This window comes from Python bivittatus, unplaced genomic scaffold (assembly GCF_059951505.1).
Source record: "Python bivittatus isolate LINGU-HERP-01145 unplaced genomic scaffold, Pbiv_v1 ctg000080_np1212, whole genome shotgun sequence".
Taxonomy (NCBI): Eukaryota; Metazoa; Chordata; class Lepidosauria; order Squamata; family Pythonidae; genus Python; species Python bivittatus.
In genome coordinates this window covers 59925809-59942560 of record NW_028277035.1, presented here as the reverse complement: position 1 = coordinate 59942560, position 16752 = coordinate 59925809, and the positions used below count along the sequence as shown (strand labels likewise).

Here is a 16752-nt window from a genome sequence, read left to right as displayed (position 1 = left end):
TTTTATTTATTTATATTTCAAATTTAGATACCGCCTATCTCACGAAAAAGTGACTCTGGTGGCTTGCTGCTTGCCACTGCTAATGGCTGTAGGAAACCAGCATTTTATTGTGCCTTGCTGGAAGGAAGAGGGAAGTATGAGCATGAAAGGGGTACAAGTAGCCTGAAGCAACAGTTGTGCAAGCACAACTATTAGCTAAACTCTGAATTCTTTATATTTAAAAAGGCAGCAGGAAATCTTTTTCAAACATTTCTAAAAGATTATTGCTGTTAATAGGTATGAGTAACATAGTGTTTGTTCCACTGGAATCAATAATATGATAAATAGAAATGCTTGCATAGCTAGGATAACTGGCTAGTGTGAAGAAAAATTAATATTAAGTTAAAATATACCATTTTGTATAAAATTGGCAAACTAATCTGAATGGTATGACTAATGTTTTGTGCATTGAGGGTTTTTTTTTCCTGTTATTTTTTTCCTGTTTGAGTTTTGAAAAATAATTTGCGTTAACCTAGCTGATGAATATGATAAAAATCAAATGGTTGTATTGATTCTGTCTTGTGCCATAGAACTAGCACTCCCTGCCTAATATAAATTCCTTGCTAATAAAATCATAGGTGTAAGTAAGGTTGGCTATTTTGTCATTAGCCATTAGAAGGAATTGCATTGAGTTGATATGTTCTTTTCACTGTTGAAACTAAGTATGGCAGCAGGAACTATAAAATTGTGCCACTGAGATGTTGACTAAGCAGTTATATTAGGGCATGAGATGTGTCCTAAATTAATTAGGACACATCTGTTAGGATTAATTTATTGTTATTAATGTACAGATTTGTAACACAAGACTGTAATACTGAAAAAGTAGCAGATACCTAGCTTGAGAAAAATTTAATGCTGAATACATAGTTATCCATTGTACTATTTTGTTTTGGGGTAAGCAAATCTGCAAAGCTCAGAAAAGGAGTATGAAATAGCTGAAGAAATTAAAGGCATGATATAATAAAAAGAAAAGGAAAGTAGCTAAAACACCAACACTGTTCACTCTTCTACATCTTTCTTTCCTTACAAACCATTCTTGCTTCCACCCTATCCATGCATTTTATTTGTTTGTTTAATTTAGAGGCCACCTGACTCTAAATGACTCTGGATGGCTTACATTTTAAAAGAAATAAAAAATAGAGAAATATATCAAATATCAATCAGATACTTCCAGAAGAGAAAACCATATATAACAACAAAAAAACTTACAGGGCTCAACAACCAGGCTACCAGGGAGAACAACCAGGTTTTCAGAGACTTTCAGAACATCAGGGTGGGAGCCACACAGATCCCTTGGGGGATGCTGTTCCAGAGAGTAGGTGCCATGACAGAGAAGACACATTTCTGGTTCTGATAGATGGCATTGTTTCACCAAGGGGACCTGGAGTGCAAGTCCTTATATTGTCTTTTTTTTCCCTAGAAACTTAAACACCTTATCTTTTTGTTTCTAAATCAACTCTTTGAAACATGATTTTTTCCCCCTTCCTCTTAACTCACTCACTCTTCCACCATACTTCCTTTTGCAATTTGACCCTCCTTTGTTTTCTTTATATGATCAGATCTCAACATACTTCTTTCAAACTGCTCACTCACTTTTGTATTCAATCCACATCTGTTCAGCTTTCATTCGTATACCTTCACTGCCCTGTATGCATTCATCAGCTCTACTGTACAAAATCAGACTATATTCATTCAGACCTATTGCATCCTTCTCCTTTTTTAGTTTCACAGGCCCACAGCAGAATTATTTTTCTTCATTTTATTTTATTTGTTCATCCTTGTTCTTTACCATTTCCTCTTTGTGTTCCAAGTTGCAATCTTCTGTATATGCCATTATTGTCGCCAGATAAGTTTCTAGATACTGACCTTTGCTGCCCATCGTGCCTTTCATCAATCAAGGCTTTCACATAACACTTTTTAGTAGAGAAAGCATAGACTGGGTTATCAGTCTTGGATGTATCTGTGCTGCACGCATATTCTTTAGTGACACCAATAGCGCTGATCAGTTTTGCAGATTTGGCCAGTGAGCCAAAAGCACAAACAAATCCAGTTTTACCTCAAGCATGTCTGCACTATTCTATGCAAAGTAAGATCTGTAATCTGGAGACTACTTTGCAAGCCACCATGCTGCTGCCTACATCCCACCAACTAAATTACGTATAGTATATTGACATATGTTGATAATGCTGAATGGTTTTTTAATAATATTTATCAATAAAAGTGACAGAATACATTGCTGTTGACAATATACTTATTTAAGGCATATTTTCAATATCTTTAGAGGTAATTTACCAACTTTTCTTGTATAGGCTTGAAGTCTCAAGATGAATTGTTGGCTTATTCAGCACCAAAGGATGCTTCTGAACACGACCCACGCATTATAAACAGACAAAGAAGCTCTGATTATCAGTTTGCATACTCTGCCTTTTCAGGCAAACAGAAAGGAAGAATAGAAGATAAAATACATGCAGGTCAAGAGGTGAAATCTGAAGAACAGTGTGAACATGAAACAAATAATTATGTGTCAAGTAAACATTCAATAAGTGGAATAATAGAAACAGCTATATTAGAAGAGTATAATATCTTTACCAACAAGGTTCAGGAAATTTTGCAGCAGAAGAATATTATGTATGTCAGTGGAATATCAAGACCTGTCTTTTCAGCCCAGGAAAGAGTTATGAGGCTTTCTGAGTTCATATGTTTACAAGCATCAGATATTACTATCCATGAATATGTAGAAAGACTAAGTGAAAAGCTGAACAGCGTTGCTTTGTCGTCGTCATATGGTGTCCAGAATGCGTCCTTTACTGGAAGCACTGGACCAGCAGATAATTCTGTTACCAGCAGTGGATTGAATTTGCCCCCAGAGGAGCCTGTGTCTTCCTCAAATGATTTCGAAGAACAATTTCCAGAGCTACCATGCAGCAATATAGAGGGAGAAGCAGTCATTAATGAACAGAATCAGTTAGTGGTTTTGGATCTAGAAAGAGAACACAAGCTGGTGAATACCAACATGGAGGGAAAGTTAGCAGTTGAGCCAAATGGGTCTCCTGCTGATTGTTTGCCACAATCAGAGAAGACCCCAAAGCCTGTAAATAAGTCAGATATTACAACACAGCCTGCTCTGGCTGGTTTTATTAGCCAATTAAGACCTGAAGTGTTTGACAGCATTTTCAAAATTATTGAAGATGTAAGAAAAAACACCCTGAAGTTCTACATTCATGAAGAACAAGAGAGTATGCTTTGCAAAGAAATAAAGGTAAGCTTTGTACATGAGTGTAAAGTCAATTATGTGCATCTGTTTCAGAAAATTGCAGGAATTGTGGTAAGTGGGTAAGCCAGATTCATGTTTTTGCATGTGTGTTTTGATGAGGAGATTCTTGTAGCTAATAGCTGTTTTTTCTTTCCATATATTCCAAAAATTGACAGGAAATCACACCTGCAAACTGATGGTTTGTTGGAGTGAGGGGAGCACAAGGGAAACAAAAAAGAAAAGCATGGACCACATAAACTTTAGGATTCCCATCCTTTCAGTAAAATAGGAGAACAAATTAAAACAAATAGGAGAAAGTTTTTAAAAACTTTCTTTCTGTACAGATGTTTTAAAGAATGGAAGGGGTTTTTTTTGTTGATGCACTATACATCTGGCATATTTTAAAAATGTATTTGTTAATTTTTTATCCCACTTTTCTCCAAGAGCTCAAGGTTCTCCTTTTTAGTCTCACAGTAACAATCCTGTGAAGTAAGGGGAGCTAAGAGTGAGTAATTGGCCCAAACTCACCTAGTGAGTTTCCATGACTGAGGGTAGATTCATAAAACTGGTCTCCCCAGTCCTAGTCCAATATCTGAACCGCTTTATGACACTAGTTTTCATGCAACAAAGCATGCAGTAGGCTGGAAAATTAATTAGTTTAAAATAATAATATGCAATTAGAGAGAGGATAGTGTAATTAAAGCAGGCTTTTCAAAAAGTGGGAAGGGAAGCAAGTTCAGTGAAAAAATGGCTAGTTATTTGTGTAGTTTCATTTTTGTATGTTTATCTCCTTTTATAATTGTTCAGTTTGGGTTTAATATTAATTGTATTACTTTAACATTTTCTTCACTTGGTTTAGGAATATCTTACTAAATTAGGTAACACAGAGTGTCACCCTGAGCAGTTCTTGAGAAGAAGAGCTGAGCTGGATAAATTGCTTGTAATTATTCAAAATGAAGATACTGCTAATCTAATTCATAAGGTAAATGAAATGTACTTATGCACTTTACAGTGGCTTTCATAATGTGCAAAACATGTCATGCTTAAATGTTCTATGTATGGTTTTGGGTGATTTGTGCCCAAACTGAAATGTGTGATTTGGACATGTTGGTCTATATATGGACTGAAACTCTGGTTGTTTGGGTTTTTTTGGTTTTTTTGGTTTTGTTTTTCCAGACCCAGAACCAAACATGATTGTCTAGGGCAGAAATGGTTGGGTGAGGATAAGAGCAGGAAATGGCACCTGTGGAAATAAGCAGCATCTGAGTGGGTAGGGAAGATACTGGGATTATTAGGCAGGCAGGCAGGCAGGCAAGCATGCCTGCTGAGCAAGGAACATGCCACAGTCGATATCAGTGGTGATGGCTGAGAGGAGGGATGGAAGGAGAGGGGCTGAGAGAAACATACAGGTCATGCAGAAGAAAACTGGGGACGGAGACTGATGTCTAACATAGTTACTATATGTGCCTCATAAAATCACTCTAGGTGCATTCCAGGTTTTGTTTTGGCTGAAACTTTGAACAACCAAAGTATTCTGGGTTTTATTTCCATGGAACTCTTGCAAATCTGGAATGGTATAGTGGAACTTTGGCAGTGCAGATTTTGTTTTGGGTTTGAAACAAAATATTGTTTACTGTTTCACGCACACTCTATTTGTTATTTTCTGTATCTCCTATGTTTTGAGCCATAGACTATCAATGCAAAATATTAATACCAGTAGGGAATACCATTGTCAATAAAGTGTATAATTTTAACTAATTTATTTTATTGTACTGGTATCTAATTCTATGTGTATACTTTTTTAAAATAGATACCATGTTTAGTATCGTTGAAGAGACTCTCATGTGTCAGTTTTGCTGGTGTTGACAGTTTGGATGATGTGAAAAATCGTACTTACAATGACTTGTTTGTTTCTGGTGGCTTCATTGTATCTGATGAATCTGTTCTCAACCCAGAATCTGTCACCGTTGGTAAGGCTTATGTTCACTAAAGCTTAGGGCAGAGTCTACAAATTATTTTACGTTCCTAACAGATCATTAATTTCTAAGGGTTCATATAGTCAAACATGAGCTTGTGATTGGGGTTCTATTTTTTGCTTCAGTTTAACCAAGAATTGTATTATAAAATAATGCTGTAGAATTCTGTTCTTTAGGGCAAAAATTCCTTATATTATTAAAAAAAAAAACTCTCACTAGCAGAGAAAATACTGTTCAGCGGTTAAAGTTTTTGTAAAACAATTCATACAGAAGTGCTGTCCAGAAGTAAAGAAGAAAACTGCCTCAATCCACAGGCATAGCTTTCCACTTTATTTTTGATTGCTGCTCTGAAATGTCCCTGATTCCTCGAGCCCACTATTTTACTTACTCCTATGACTTTAATTAACTACACTGTCCTGTTCTTAAATGTAGATCAGTAATAACTATATAACATTGACTAGATTCTCACATGCCCAGATTAATCTATTCATCACATACTGATTGATATTAATCATGGTTTTGCATTAGTGCTAACACTGGTAATACTACACTGTTATTAAAATTTAGCATGGAAGGTGGGTACTCTGCAGTGGGGAAAGAAAAAAAGAAAAAATTGGGAATGTTATTAATAATTTTATTTACACTATAAATATTTAAAAATCTATAATATCTTCCAGAAAGCAATGAAATGTTGTATCTCTGTACTTGAACCTTAACATAGAAAACTGGAATTCTGTCAGTTCAAAAGACTGACTAGTTTTTAAACAATTACTACTATTCTAATAAAATATTTTTACAGGAGAAATGTAATATGCATAAAGATCTAACCAAAAACTTTGGCTATAAATTTTAATAGTTACTTTGTTTGCTTTTGAAAATTTTCTGTAAAATTAGCTTACTGACATGGTAAACTTCTACTGTGACACAACTAATATTAATATAATAATAGGAAGTATCATAAATTTAATTGATTTTTAAAGCTTAAAATTAACCTTTCCAAATGAAAGACAGCCATCTTTCCTATTCTTGATTCCATGATTCTTATTTGAAGTCAGTAATTTTCTCCTGGAGTTGATCCCAGCAACATGCTACTAATGAAAGCTGTGCTCAAGCATTGTGCTGTATCTTGTACAAATTTATCTAATTACTGTTTTAAGTAATATAAGCTAGGGTTTACATTCTGTTTTCAAAATTAGGTAAACTTAATGAGTTTCTGAAGTTCCTTGGAGAGTTGAGTACTCCAGGTGGAAAGTGGCAATGGAAAATTCACTGTAAAATACAGAAAAAATTGAAGGAACTTGTAAGGTATGTATTAGGTATGCAAGCTTTATTATGTTTTCAAAAAAGATAACTTGAAATAGCTCTGGTAGTAGCTGCATCATTTATTTATATTTGTTAAAGATTTTTTTTTACCTACTATTTTCCAATTACTATGAGTATATTGGTTTCTATTTTCATTTTTAAAATCCTTAAGGCAAAAATGCAAAACATTTTTTTTATTGTTAATACAATTCAAAACCATGCTTTCATTTAATAGCCTGCATGCATTGTTTTAAACTGTCTATGCTCTAACTTTTGCTTTTTTCTGGAGAAAATTAGGAATCATCTTGGTAATTTTATCTAAAATGCTTATATTATGTAAATGCAGATCATATATTGTTTTCTTTCCAATAGAACAAATAAAAATGCCATGAATTTGCTAGCACTTCTGAGTGCTTATCAAAAGAAAGACATGGTTGAGATTCTGGCATACCATAGCTGTGATTCTCAAACACGAAGTCCTCCAGAATTAGAATGTCTCATAAGACTTCAATCTCAGAATATTCAGCAGAGGCATGTGGTCTTTCTGACAGGTAGAAAATAATGATGATTTTAATATATATTTATCTATATCTACACAAACATGTTGTCATATTCTGAACATTTTTTGTTTCCTCTTTGCTTAGAAAAGAATGTGTCAACATTTGCAAGTTATGCTGATAATGGAATAGTGGTTACTACTGTCAGTTACTTTATGCGTAACTTCAAAAGTCTAGTTGGCTACCATAGCTCAATTACTGAAGAAAGCTGCCTCCTTCCTCCCACTGATTATGAAAAACGATCAGGTAATAATATACTTGTTTAATTTCTCTCATGTATAGCTAGCTAGATACTTGAAGCGGGGATCTAGTGTGTATATGCTTCAGTATAAGTAAAGAATTCAATATTTCTAAATTGTAGAACACAGTGTAGAAATAGAAAAGAAGAATGTAGTGTTGTACATCATCTTAATATAAAGTTGGTCTGATAGGGTGTTCAAGAAACTCCATGAAATGTAGAGGGGCTAGGATAAGGATGGCAGAGCTGAGGTGTGGAAAACAAGCAGTGAGTGAGGGTGTCAGTAATTGTGATGGGTAATTTTCATATCAAATTCTGACCTACTGTATAACTTTAGATGCTGTTTTGACATTAAATCCTTTGGAGCTGGAAGTTGGGGTTTCCCAACAGTAAGCATGAACACATTTCGCAGAAGCTTTTAGCATCGGAATATCCGGACGTTCACACAGAGGGTTATATGTGTGTTGAGTAAGTGAACAAAAATGACAGAAGACCAGCCTTAAATGATATGCGACTTTGAGACCTGAAGCCTAAAACTGTGTGAGTAGTGCATAGTATTTTTAGATAAGTTTTCTATTTCAATAGAGTAGGATTTTTCTCTTCTTAATGTAGTTCTTATAGAAAACGATGAAAAGGATGTGGAGGACATGTCTCTGGATTCAGGGGATGAAGCATCACAAATAGAAGTTTGCAATGATGCCTCAAAATATGATTCCCATTTGGAAGATTTTCAGACAGAGACCAAAGGACCACACGGAACAGACTCTAAGCAAAACTCTCAAAATGATGCACTGCTGTCTTCTGAAGAACAACAGTACTCTCTGACAGAAAAGACTTCTAAAATTGTCATGCAAGATATACAACCAGTTACTCCTGTTTCAACTACATGCTCTGCTGAAGGGGAGAGAACTAATTCAGCTGAACAAGTTCCTCTCAGCTTTCAGATGTATAATAGACAGTTAAGTGTGCCCCATCAGTTCAGTCATTTTAACGTTCTCACTCATCAGACGTTTTTGGGAACAACGTACCCTATGTCTGCCAGTCAAAAACAGGAAAGTGGAAATTACTTTCTGACTGCCTATAGTCAGAACATGGATATGGACCAGTCTTCGTCTTCATCCAATAATTGGGATATCAGTTGTGATTCTTTGAGGCCATTTCCCAAACAGAATTAAGCAAAGCAGAAATGTTGTTTTTTTTTTAAATATTTGTTGCGGACTTTAAAAAAATAAGTGAATTAACCATTTCTATTCTCTGATCTAAACATTTCTTGTCTCTTATCTCAGATGTTTCCATGTTTATTTAAATCATGAATGGTCTGTACCAGGTGAAGCACCTGAAGTTTGAAATAAATATATATATTTTTAACATATATTGTACTTGAATGAACTTGTTTGTTGGCACTTCTAAGTTTTACATTTTGTAGTTCATGTGTAATTAAGGCTTCCAACTTGAAGTCTAACTTAATGTAATTTGAATGTTTGCCTGAAGCATATGTGAAAGAGGAAGGGTTCATTTTTAATGCGAAGTGTAAAAGGACATTCAAACCACTTTTTCTTTATAATAGCTGTTACGTACATATGTGAACATTTTGTATAAAATCTTTCTATAGCTTTAAAGCCAACTCTAGTTACTTCATCAACTATCCTGGATTTTTGGTTACATACCTTAGTTAGAATAAACAGTAGATGCAGTTCATTTTGAAATGAATAAAAAAGTTGTCCAGAGAGGACTTAGTAGCAAGTTGCATTCTGTTGTGTCATCTGTTTCCATGAAATAGATGTAGCCAAGAGGGTTATTTATCATTATTGCTATAAATCAAGTTACCTTCTCATACCATCAAGTTCTGCAATTACCAAAAGTGCATAATACCCTGATTAGTATTCCAAATTCAAAGCTCTTTTTATCAGCATAGTAATACTAAATTGGGGTATTTCTGACAGAAAATTTACAATTCTGTGTAAATGTAGGTGCACTGGCTCACTGACATCAAGGAAGTTAAGAATAGCTCTGCATGGAGTTACTGTCATAATATACTCTTGTATCCCTGAATTTGGAATTTTTTTATTAAAACATTTCATAACAGAATAGAATGCTGCCGTTATATTTTACAGACTTTATGAATATGAACTGTAAGTGCTTTGCACTGTTAACAGCATATAAAATCCCTCAAGGAATCTGCAGCATTCTGTGATCTGCTATAATGCAGAACCATGCAATTAATGCATAACGTGGAAGAATTTGTTTTGTGTTGATCACACTATCATGTATAATAGAAAATAAAATAGGCTAAAATATATTTCTGTTAATATATTTTATTGGAAAGCAGGAATAGATGCAGAGAGCATAAACAATTTAAAGCTTTAAAGCAGGAGTTCCCAAATGTTTTAAATGGTGAGCACATTTGACATTTTTTAGAGTGTATTGTATTTACTCACAAAATAATTACCACAATGGGGTTTGCTTATTCATGAAATAGTTGCAGTGATGGACATGGCTGGTCATCACACACACCCTTTAGCAGGAGGCAAATTGGTACGGGTATACTGTTCCCCAAATTACCTTTCTTTTGTTTGGCAAGTAAGAAAGCTTCCAATCAAAAAGTCCTGAGTTGCAGCCTTTAACCATTTTCATTTTCTAAAAGTACCTATTTCAGTTATATAGTATACAGAGCGTTTTGGCTATAAAGATAATGCTGTAAGTAATGGTGTTCTGCAGTGTGCCAACTATTAATTGTTTTGTTTTAGGGTGGGGCAAATAAGCTATGGGACCCAAGCCTTAAAGGGAGGAGCAAACCAACGATGATAGTGGTTGAATATATGTTTTGGATACAAGACAAGGAAGGAAGGAAATGGAATTATATGTAAAGCAATACTGGAAAAAGTAGTAGGCAAGCTAAAATGACTAGCAGCCTGAATTTTGAACAATGGAAATAAGAAATTTAAGGAGAATAACAAAGAATGTGTTACTAGTTTGGGAATGTAAGCTGTAATATGTATTTAGAGGAACAGGGACAGGGTTTTAAATTGACATATCTAGTGAGGGTCTGGTTGCAGAAGATGAAATCCAGCATGTCTAGAGAATACTTAGGTAAGTCTGCAGTAGAAGTCATAAAATGACCGGAGATGTCAATAAGATATATAGAACCTGCTCTTCTGAAGAATCAAAATACAGGTAGTCCTTGTTTAGTGACCACAATTGGGACCAGCAACTGGGTCATTAAGCAAAGCTGTTGCTAAGTGAAACTGTGACTGCTTATGATCTTCAGCTTTCCTTTGCTTTACAGGCCTGCAAAGTTGTAAATGTGAGGATTGGTCACAAAGTTTACTTTTTAATCACCATTGTAACTGCAAAGAGTTGCTGAGGCACTCACTAAACAAGGACTACATGTTGAACAGAATCTGCACTGTGTGAACAAGAGGAATTACACATTGATGATTTCATTGTATTATCATTGTAAATAGCTAACTAGAGCGGTGAAGCAAAGTTTGTGACTTCTTTAAAAAACTCCAAAACCTGGGAAGTTACTGATTACACCAGACCACAGTAACATATCTGCAAGCAAACAACCAAGCTCAGAGAGCACCGAGGACTCCACCCTTCACTTTCTTTGCTGGAAAAGCTGTGTGAAGCTTTCAGTTTAGTAAGTGGTGGCACGTCCTTTAGCAGTAAAGACTTCAGAGTTACTGTATGTTTAGGATCATTGTGCTTCATGACTTTCATTAATTTAAGCTTCAGTAAATAGATGGATATCACAATATTACCATTTGGTGGTACAATGCAGAATCTATTGTACCACTCAGTGATTTTAAGTTGCCCGGGCCCTGAGGCTCCAAAGCAGCTCCAAAGATGATACTCTCACCACCCTGCTTCGTGCTTGGGATGAATTGTTGGATGCAGTGTTTTGTTTTCCCCCAGCATAACATTTCTTATAAATACTAGAAAGTTTGTCTCATCTTTCTTTAGAACATTGATCCAGTATCCTACTGGGTCATCCAAGTAGTCTTTGGAAAACCTAAGGCAGTAGTATGCAAGACTGCCCTGCAGATTATGTTCCATTTCTTTGGGACTTTTCATGACTTCTCGGAGTATTGTATGCTTTGCTTTGGGGCTGATTTTTGTGAGATGATCATTCCTTAGGAGGGTGCAGTGGCGTTGCATTTTTTTCCATTTGCACACTATCTGACTGAATTGATGGAGGCCAAGGCTTTGGCAATGATTTTATAACCTTTTCCAGTTTCATGATCATTGACAACCCTTTTTCTGAGGTCCACAGAGGTCTTGATTGGGACGTTATTTCATTCTACCAGCCTGTGTCACCAAGAGCAAACTCTGGTGATGGCAACTAATGTGTGTGTTATCTTATAGAAGTGCCTTTCAAGCTCACACGAGATTATTATCTCATTAATTGGAATGTGTGGCCGAACCTACCTCCTTAAGATAACTAATTATCCTGGGGTTTCACATTTTCCAACAAACATGGTGAGTGCTGGCTCAAAGTGTTCAATAATGACATAACAAAGTAGACTTCAGTGTGTAAATAAGAATCTGTTCATCTATTATTAGGACTTAGATGAAGCTCTGATCATGTTGTAAGTCCCAGAACAGTGTGATAATTCTGATGGGTTCAAAATTTTTGATATCGTTGCATACAGATGTAGCCTCTTGTATATAAGAATCTGCCTCAAACAGGCACAGGAGGTTTTTAAACAGGATAAAGTGATTGTGATTGGAAAATTGGACTAGCATTAGGAAACCTAATAAAGTTTTTTGTTTTTATGGTTTATGATTTTATAGTTATTGGGTTTTATTTTTGTGAGCTGCCCAGAATTGTATTTAAGATGGGTGGCCATACAAATCTTTTAAATAAACCCAGTTTCAATTCACACTGAATATGTAACTCACCTATGACCTCATAAATATGTTAAAAGAGTTGGCAGGAAGGAAGAAACTATGGTACTACTTTGATCTCTTTAGAGGAAACATGTTTAGTATTAGGCTGTAATACAATATAGGTATAGGTTAACCAGACTGTTGCAGATAAACATCTGCAATCTTGATTTGAAAGGTGGTACAAAATCACTTAAACTAGAAATTACAGATCTGAGGAGACTCTTGGGCATATTCCCCCATGAATACTAGTGGATAGTTGCTATCATAAATATTTAAGTACTTCTATTGATTTTCTTTCTCTCTCCTTAGCCTGATTCAATTGTTTAAATTGTTTAGTAGATATATACTATATCTATACATTTGTATTTAGCATTTGGGTCCCACCCTGGATTTATGTAGTCCTGCCTGAAAATGCAAGTTTGTAAAGTATAATAATTGACCAGTTCTATAGAATTTTTGAGCATAAGCTGCAAGTTCATTAATAAACAGCCATCTCAAGAAAATCTTGTGGAAAACCTTACCTTCAGCTTCTGAACTAAGAATGTGTTCCAGGCAGTCCTAAGGCCTTGTCACTCTACTCCATTATGTCCTAAAGTCCTGTTGTTGTTGTTTTTTTTCCCTCCGATCCCTCTTGTTGCATGCTGAGATGGTCTTGAGATGTTGTTGTTCTTGTTCTTATGGCAGCTGTTGGGGGGATGATGGAAGGTCAGTGAGAGCTTAGGACCCTGTGGATCCTCAGTCCTGCCCAAGCTGCCCCTTATGACTTTCCAGAATTGCAAAAGACTGAGGTTGGTAAGTTGAAAGCAGTGCTGGCTTTCTCCTTCCAAATAACATTTTGTCTTGGAGAAGGAAATCTGACATGTATCTTGAGAGATTAAGAGTCTATAGAATTGAGCTTGTAGGTTTTCATGTGTGTGATACTTTAAATGTAATTGGTATGTCAGACAGTATTACTTTAAGGTTTGATTCAGATTAAATGCTAAGCCATGATTTTGATTGGGGATTGCCATGAATTCTACAAGAAATGTTCAGTGCAAAAAATAGAGATAGACTACGTATTATCAATTTGTGCTCAGGTAAAAAAGCTACTAATTGGTTGGACACTATTGTATTGTTATATTCTTAAACTATTGCCAGGTGGGAAGAGAACCATGTTACAGTGAGGAATATCCTCCAACTCATTAGATGTAACTATAACTATATTAATTTGCAATTAGAAATATCTAAAACTCTTCAGACATAATACTCACTATAAGAACCTGTCTCTTCAGATCAAGATGGAAGACCCAAATAAATTAATATGTGTAGTTCAGGAAAAGGGAGATACCTGCATAATACATTTTGGAAAAGCTAACTATAATTGTATTCAATTTTAACAGATTCAATTTACCATAAAGGCTATTAATGTTTAGCTATGTACCATATTCACTCATTGGTGCATTCTGTTTATGCAGAGGACTACATGTGCTTTAATAAGGAAAACAATTCTTCGTCCCTTTTTAAAACGAGGCAGCTTTTATATTTATAGCGTGACAATCAAAGTGAATGCCCTGTTTGGCAAACAGCTGAAATAGACAAGTTAGAAAACCTAATCTTTTCAGTGCTTCAAAAAATGAAATTAAAAATCTAATATTACAGTGGAAGATAGGATTATCTTCTAAAACTTGCAAATACTCAACTGCACGTTCTAATACTTTGCATTATTGGACATGTTTTCTAAATTCTGAGACTACTTTGGTACAGCCTGTTTCAGTTAAAAAATAATTGAGTTATGACTCTTCAGTTCTGTTTGTAGAATCATACTGATGGCTCATAACTCACTTTAAAATGTGTAAAGCGTGGTGCATACACAATCCAAAGTTTTTATAAAGCAGTCTTAACATTTTAATGTAAAATGATTACTTCATTGACATTCATCATTATGGTTTTGTACATGTAGGTCACCACTTGGAGTTCTTTATGCTCTTGCTCATTATCTCCATAGAGACACAACTGCTGTGTGTTTGAAATGATTTAATTAAGATTTTTCCAGGAACAGCTTTTAAACATGGGTTGATGTATCTGAACCACTGCTTACATGTCAAATTAAAATGCAACACTGGTAGCCATGGGTATTGAAAATTCAAGTATTTTATTTCTCATGCTAAATACTCACATACAATTTAAATTAATTATACAAATATTGTGTAAACAAAATCACATTATCATACAGTATCATGTGAAATAAAATTCTTTCTCTGTTACTGGAAGTTTATCTTAAATACACCAAAGTCCGTATTCTACAAACTTGGTTCATAATTACAGTAGTATAAAGTGCCAACACAGCAAAACATCCATTCATCATAGCTGAAATTCTTAAAGCGGTAAAATAAAGTTTTCTTCTTGACTCATGACACTTGGAATAAGGCATGTCTCCAGTTCTTTCTGCTTCTGAAGGAGGCCCTGGAAAGATAAAATGAGTATGCTTTTACAAAACACAACAATTTTAAACAGCAATCATCAATCTACACCGGACAGTAGATAACCAATGGTGAAGGTATCCTAGAAAACAGTTATGAATTATATCTGTTTATGCTCTAACAGACTTTTAAAATACTTGCTTTGTTAGGAAGTAATTCTTCAATCATGTAGAGAATGGTATGAAGGCAAGACTAATGGCAATGTAATGTAAAAATCAGATGCTTTTACCAGAAGATACAATTACACCTATAATTAGTTACCTCTTGATATCCCTAAATTATTTGATTCAAAGTAGTTTATATAAGCAGAAAACCATATTTCTACACAAATATTTAATGTAACAAAGCAACAACATTTGATCAAGATGCCTTCTCGCTGCAAGTTTAATTACAGAGCTCGAATGAAAGGAAGGGAATTGCCCTCTTCGAGATGTGATCATTTGGTGGGGTAGCTATTGTCATTCATTACTGAAAGCATCTAGGGGCACTGACCTGCAGATAACTGCATATGATGCCTTGTTAATATTAAGTTGGGCTCTAGAGACAAGTTGGGACTGCTGCACTACAACAGCATCCCTAGCTGGTCTGCTCAAGTTTACTGCTTGACTTCATCACTGGGCTGGTGGTACAATTCCTCAGACTTAAAGTGCTGAGGGAGGCTGCCCAAGAGGTCATGCCCACCATGACAACCATGGACATACATCATACCATTGAGGGCTTGACACATGGCAGGCAACACACCTGACATTTTTTCATTTGAGGGCAGATGTGACACAATTTGACATAATACTGGAGGGTATTAACATCTGTCCTCAGCATAGTTGGATCATGCTCTGATTGCTTTGGAACTGACTGGTGCTACCAACTTCCATAAGGAGAACCCATTTGATTAGTCATCTACAGGCATTTGAAGAATCACTTGATTTCCAAAGAGTGATTGGGGATCTTCCCAAAGCTCTAACGGGCAGTTCTGCTAAGATTTCAGTTGCCCAGCAGGAAAAAGGGGACATCTGTGGCCTTGGACAAGACTGGCCTCTCTCAGTTCTCCAATCCAAGGGAACCCCTTGGTGAATTGAGGAGCTCTGGGAGATGAAGACCAGAGGAGACACCAAGAATGATGCTGGCCGAAAATGAATCACACGAAACACAAAGAAGAGCTCCAGTTTGAGCCTACTCAGTGGTGATGAGCAATGAAACATCTGTATTTAGTTACTACATCTGCAGACTGCTACCCAGCGGCCCTTTTAAAGTGACCTAGATCCTATTGGGGGAAGATAGCTAGGAAAAATAGGGATGCTATGAGGAATTTTCTAGGCATCTGGAAGATAAAATCACTTAGATCTACTCAACATTTGATCCCAGCTGGGCAAGTCCTATAGAGAGGTGACTGGGACATATCTTGCAAGGTTATCTGGGAGGAGTTTGAGCAGGTGACTTCTAAGGAAATGGAAAGGATTCTATGCAAAGTTAGTTTGACTACCTACAGTTTGGACCCCTACCCTCCCTGGTTGGTGAGATTGTCTAAGATGACACAAATATAAATATAGAAATTGGTCACCAATCTTTTTTTTTCTGCAAGACTAATTGCATTTTTCCATCTTTTCCTGGCAATTTTTGCCATGGATATGATCTAGAAATGATGTGATTAATGATGCAATTAGAGACTAGGATGGGATCATGGCTTGATATGTTATTGAATACAGCTGTTACAAATTTAGATGTTTCAAAGTTAGACTGCTAAGCTTTAAAACATAAACTAAACATTTCCAAAGAAGCAGGAAAGATGATGCTGGATCCAATAATAAAGCTGCGTTAGGCAGAATGATACGGTCACCTCAAGTGGCAGATGGTGGATAACAGAGGTAATGAGAACTGGTACAACAGTGTTCTTTCCTCTAAATTATTCTGCTTTCCTCAGATGCAATGGAGGTGACTGTCCTATCATCCATGATGAAGTAAAATTTAACTATTAATCAGCTTTCCTAAGTTGAACAGGAATATAGGAAAAATGTCTTGGCTCATGACCAAAAGCAAT

General features: G+C 35.7%; 2 protein-coding genes across 7 annotated transcripts in view; one reads left to right on the top strand and one right to left on the bottom strand.

The window, feature by feature from the left end:
- Positions 1-16752, top strand: part of TASOR (transcription activation suppressor) — a 77236-nt gene that overhangs the window by 55230 nt on the left and 5254 nt on the right. For 3 of the 5 annotated variants that reach the window (XM_088134194.1, XM_088134195.1, XM_088134196.1), the window contains 7 exons: positions 2349-3298; positions 4152-4274; positions 5103-5262; positions 6465-6573; positions 6943-7121; positions 7215-7373; positions 7978-8737. In XM_088134194.1, coding sequence (XP_087990320.1) covers positions 2349-3298; positions 4152-4274; positions 5103-5262; positions 6465-6573; positions 6943-7121; positions 7215-7373; positions 7978-8540 — 2243 coding nt within the window. In that variant the 3' untranslated portion in view covers positions 8541-8737. Of the gene's footprint in view, positions 1-2348; positions 3299-4151; positions 4275-5102; positions 5263-6464; positions 6574-6942; positions 7122-7214; positions 7374-7702; positions 8738-16752 lie in introns of those variants that run through there. The other 2 variants (XM_088134197.1, XM_088134198.1) reach the window with 2 other exon arrangements.
- CCDC66 (coiled-coil domain containing 66) overlaps positions 10261-16752 on the bottom strand; it is a 53476-nt gene continuing 46984 nt past the window's right edge. For both annotated transcript variants that reach the window (XR_015794893.1, XM_088134199.1), the window contains one exon: positions 10261-14700. Coding sequence is in view for 1 of the 2 variants with exons in the window: in XM_088134199.1 (XP_087990325.1) it covers positions 14614-14700 (87 nt within the window). In the remaining variant the exon portion in view is untranslated. The remainder of the gene's footprint in view (positions 14701-16752) is intronic.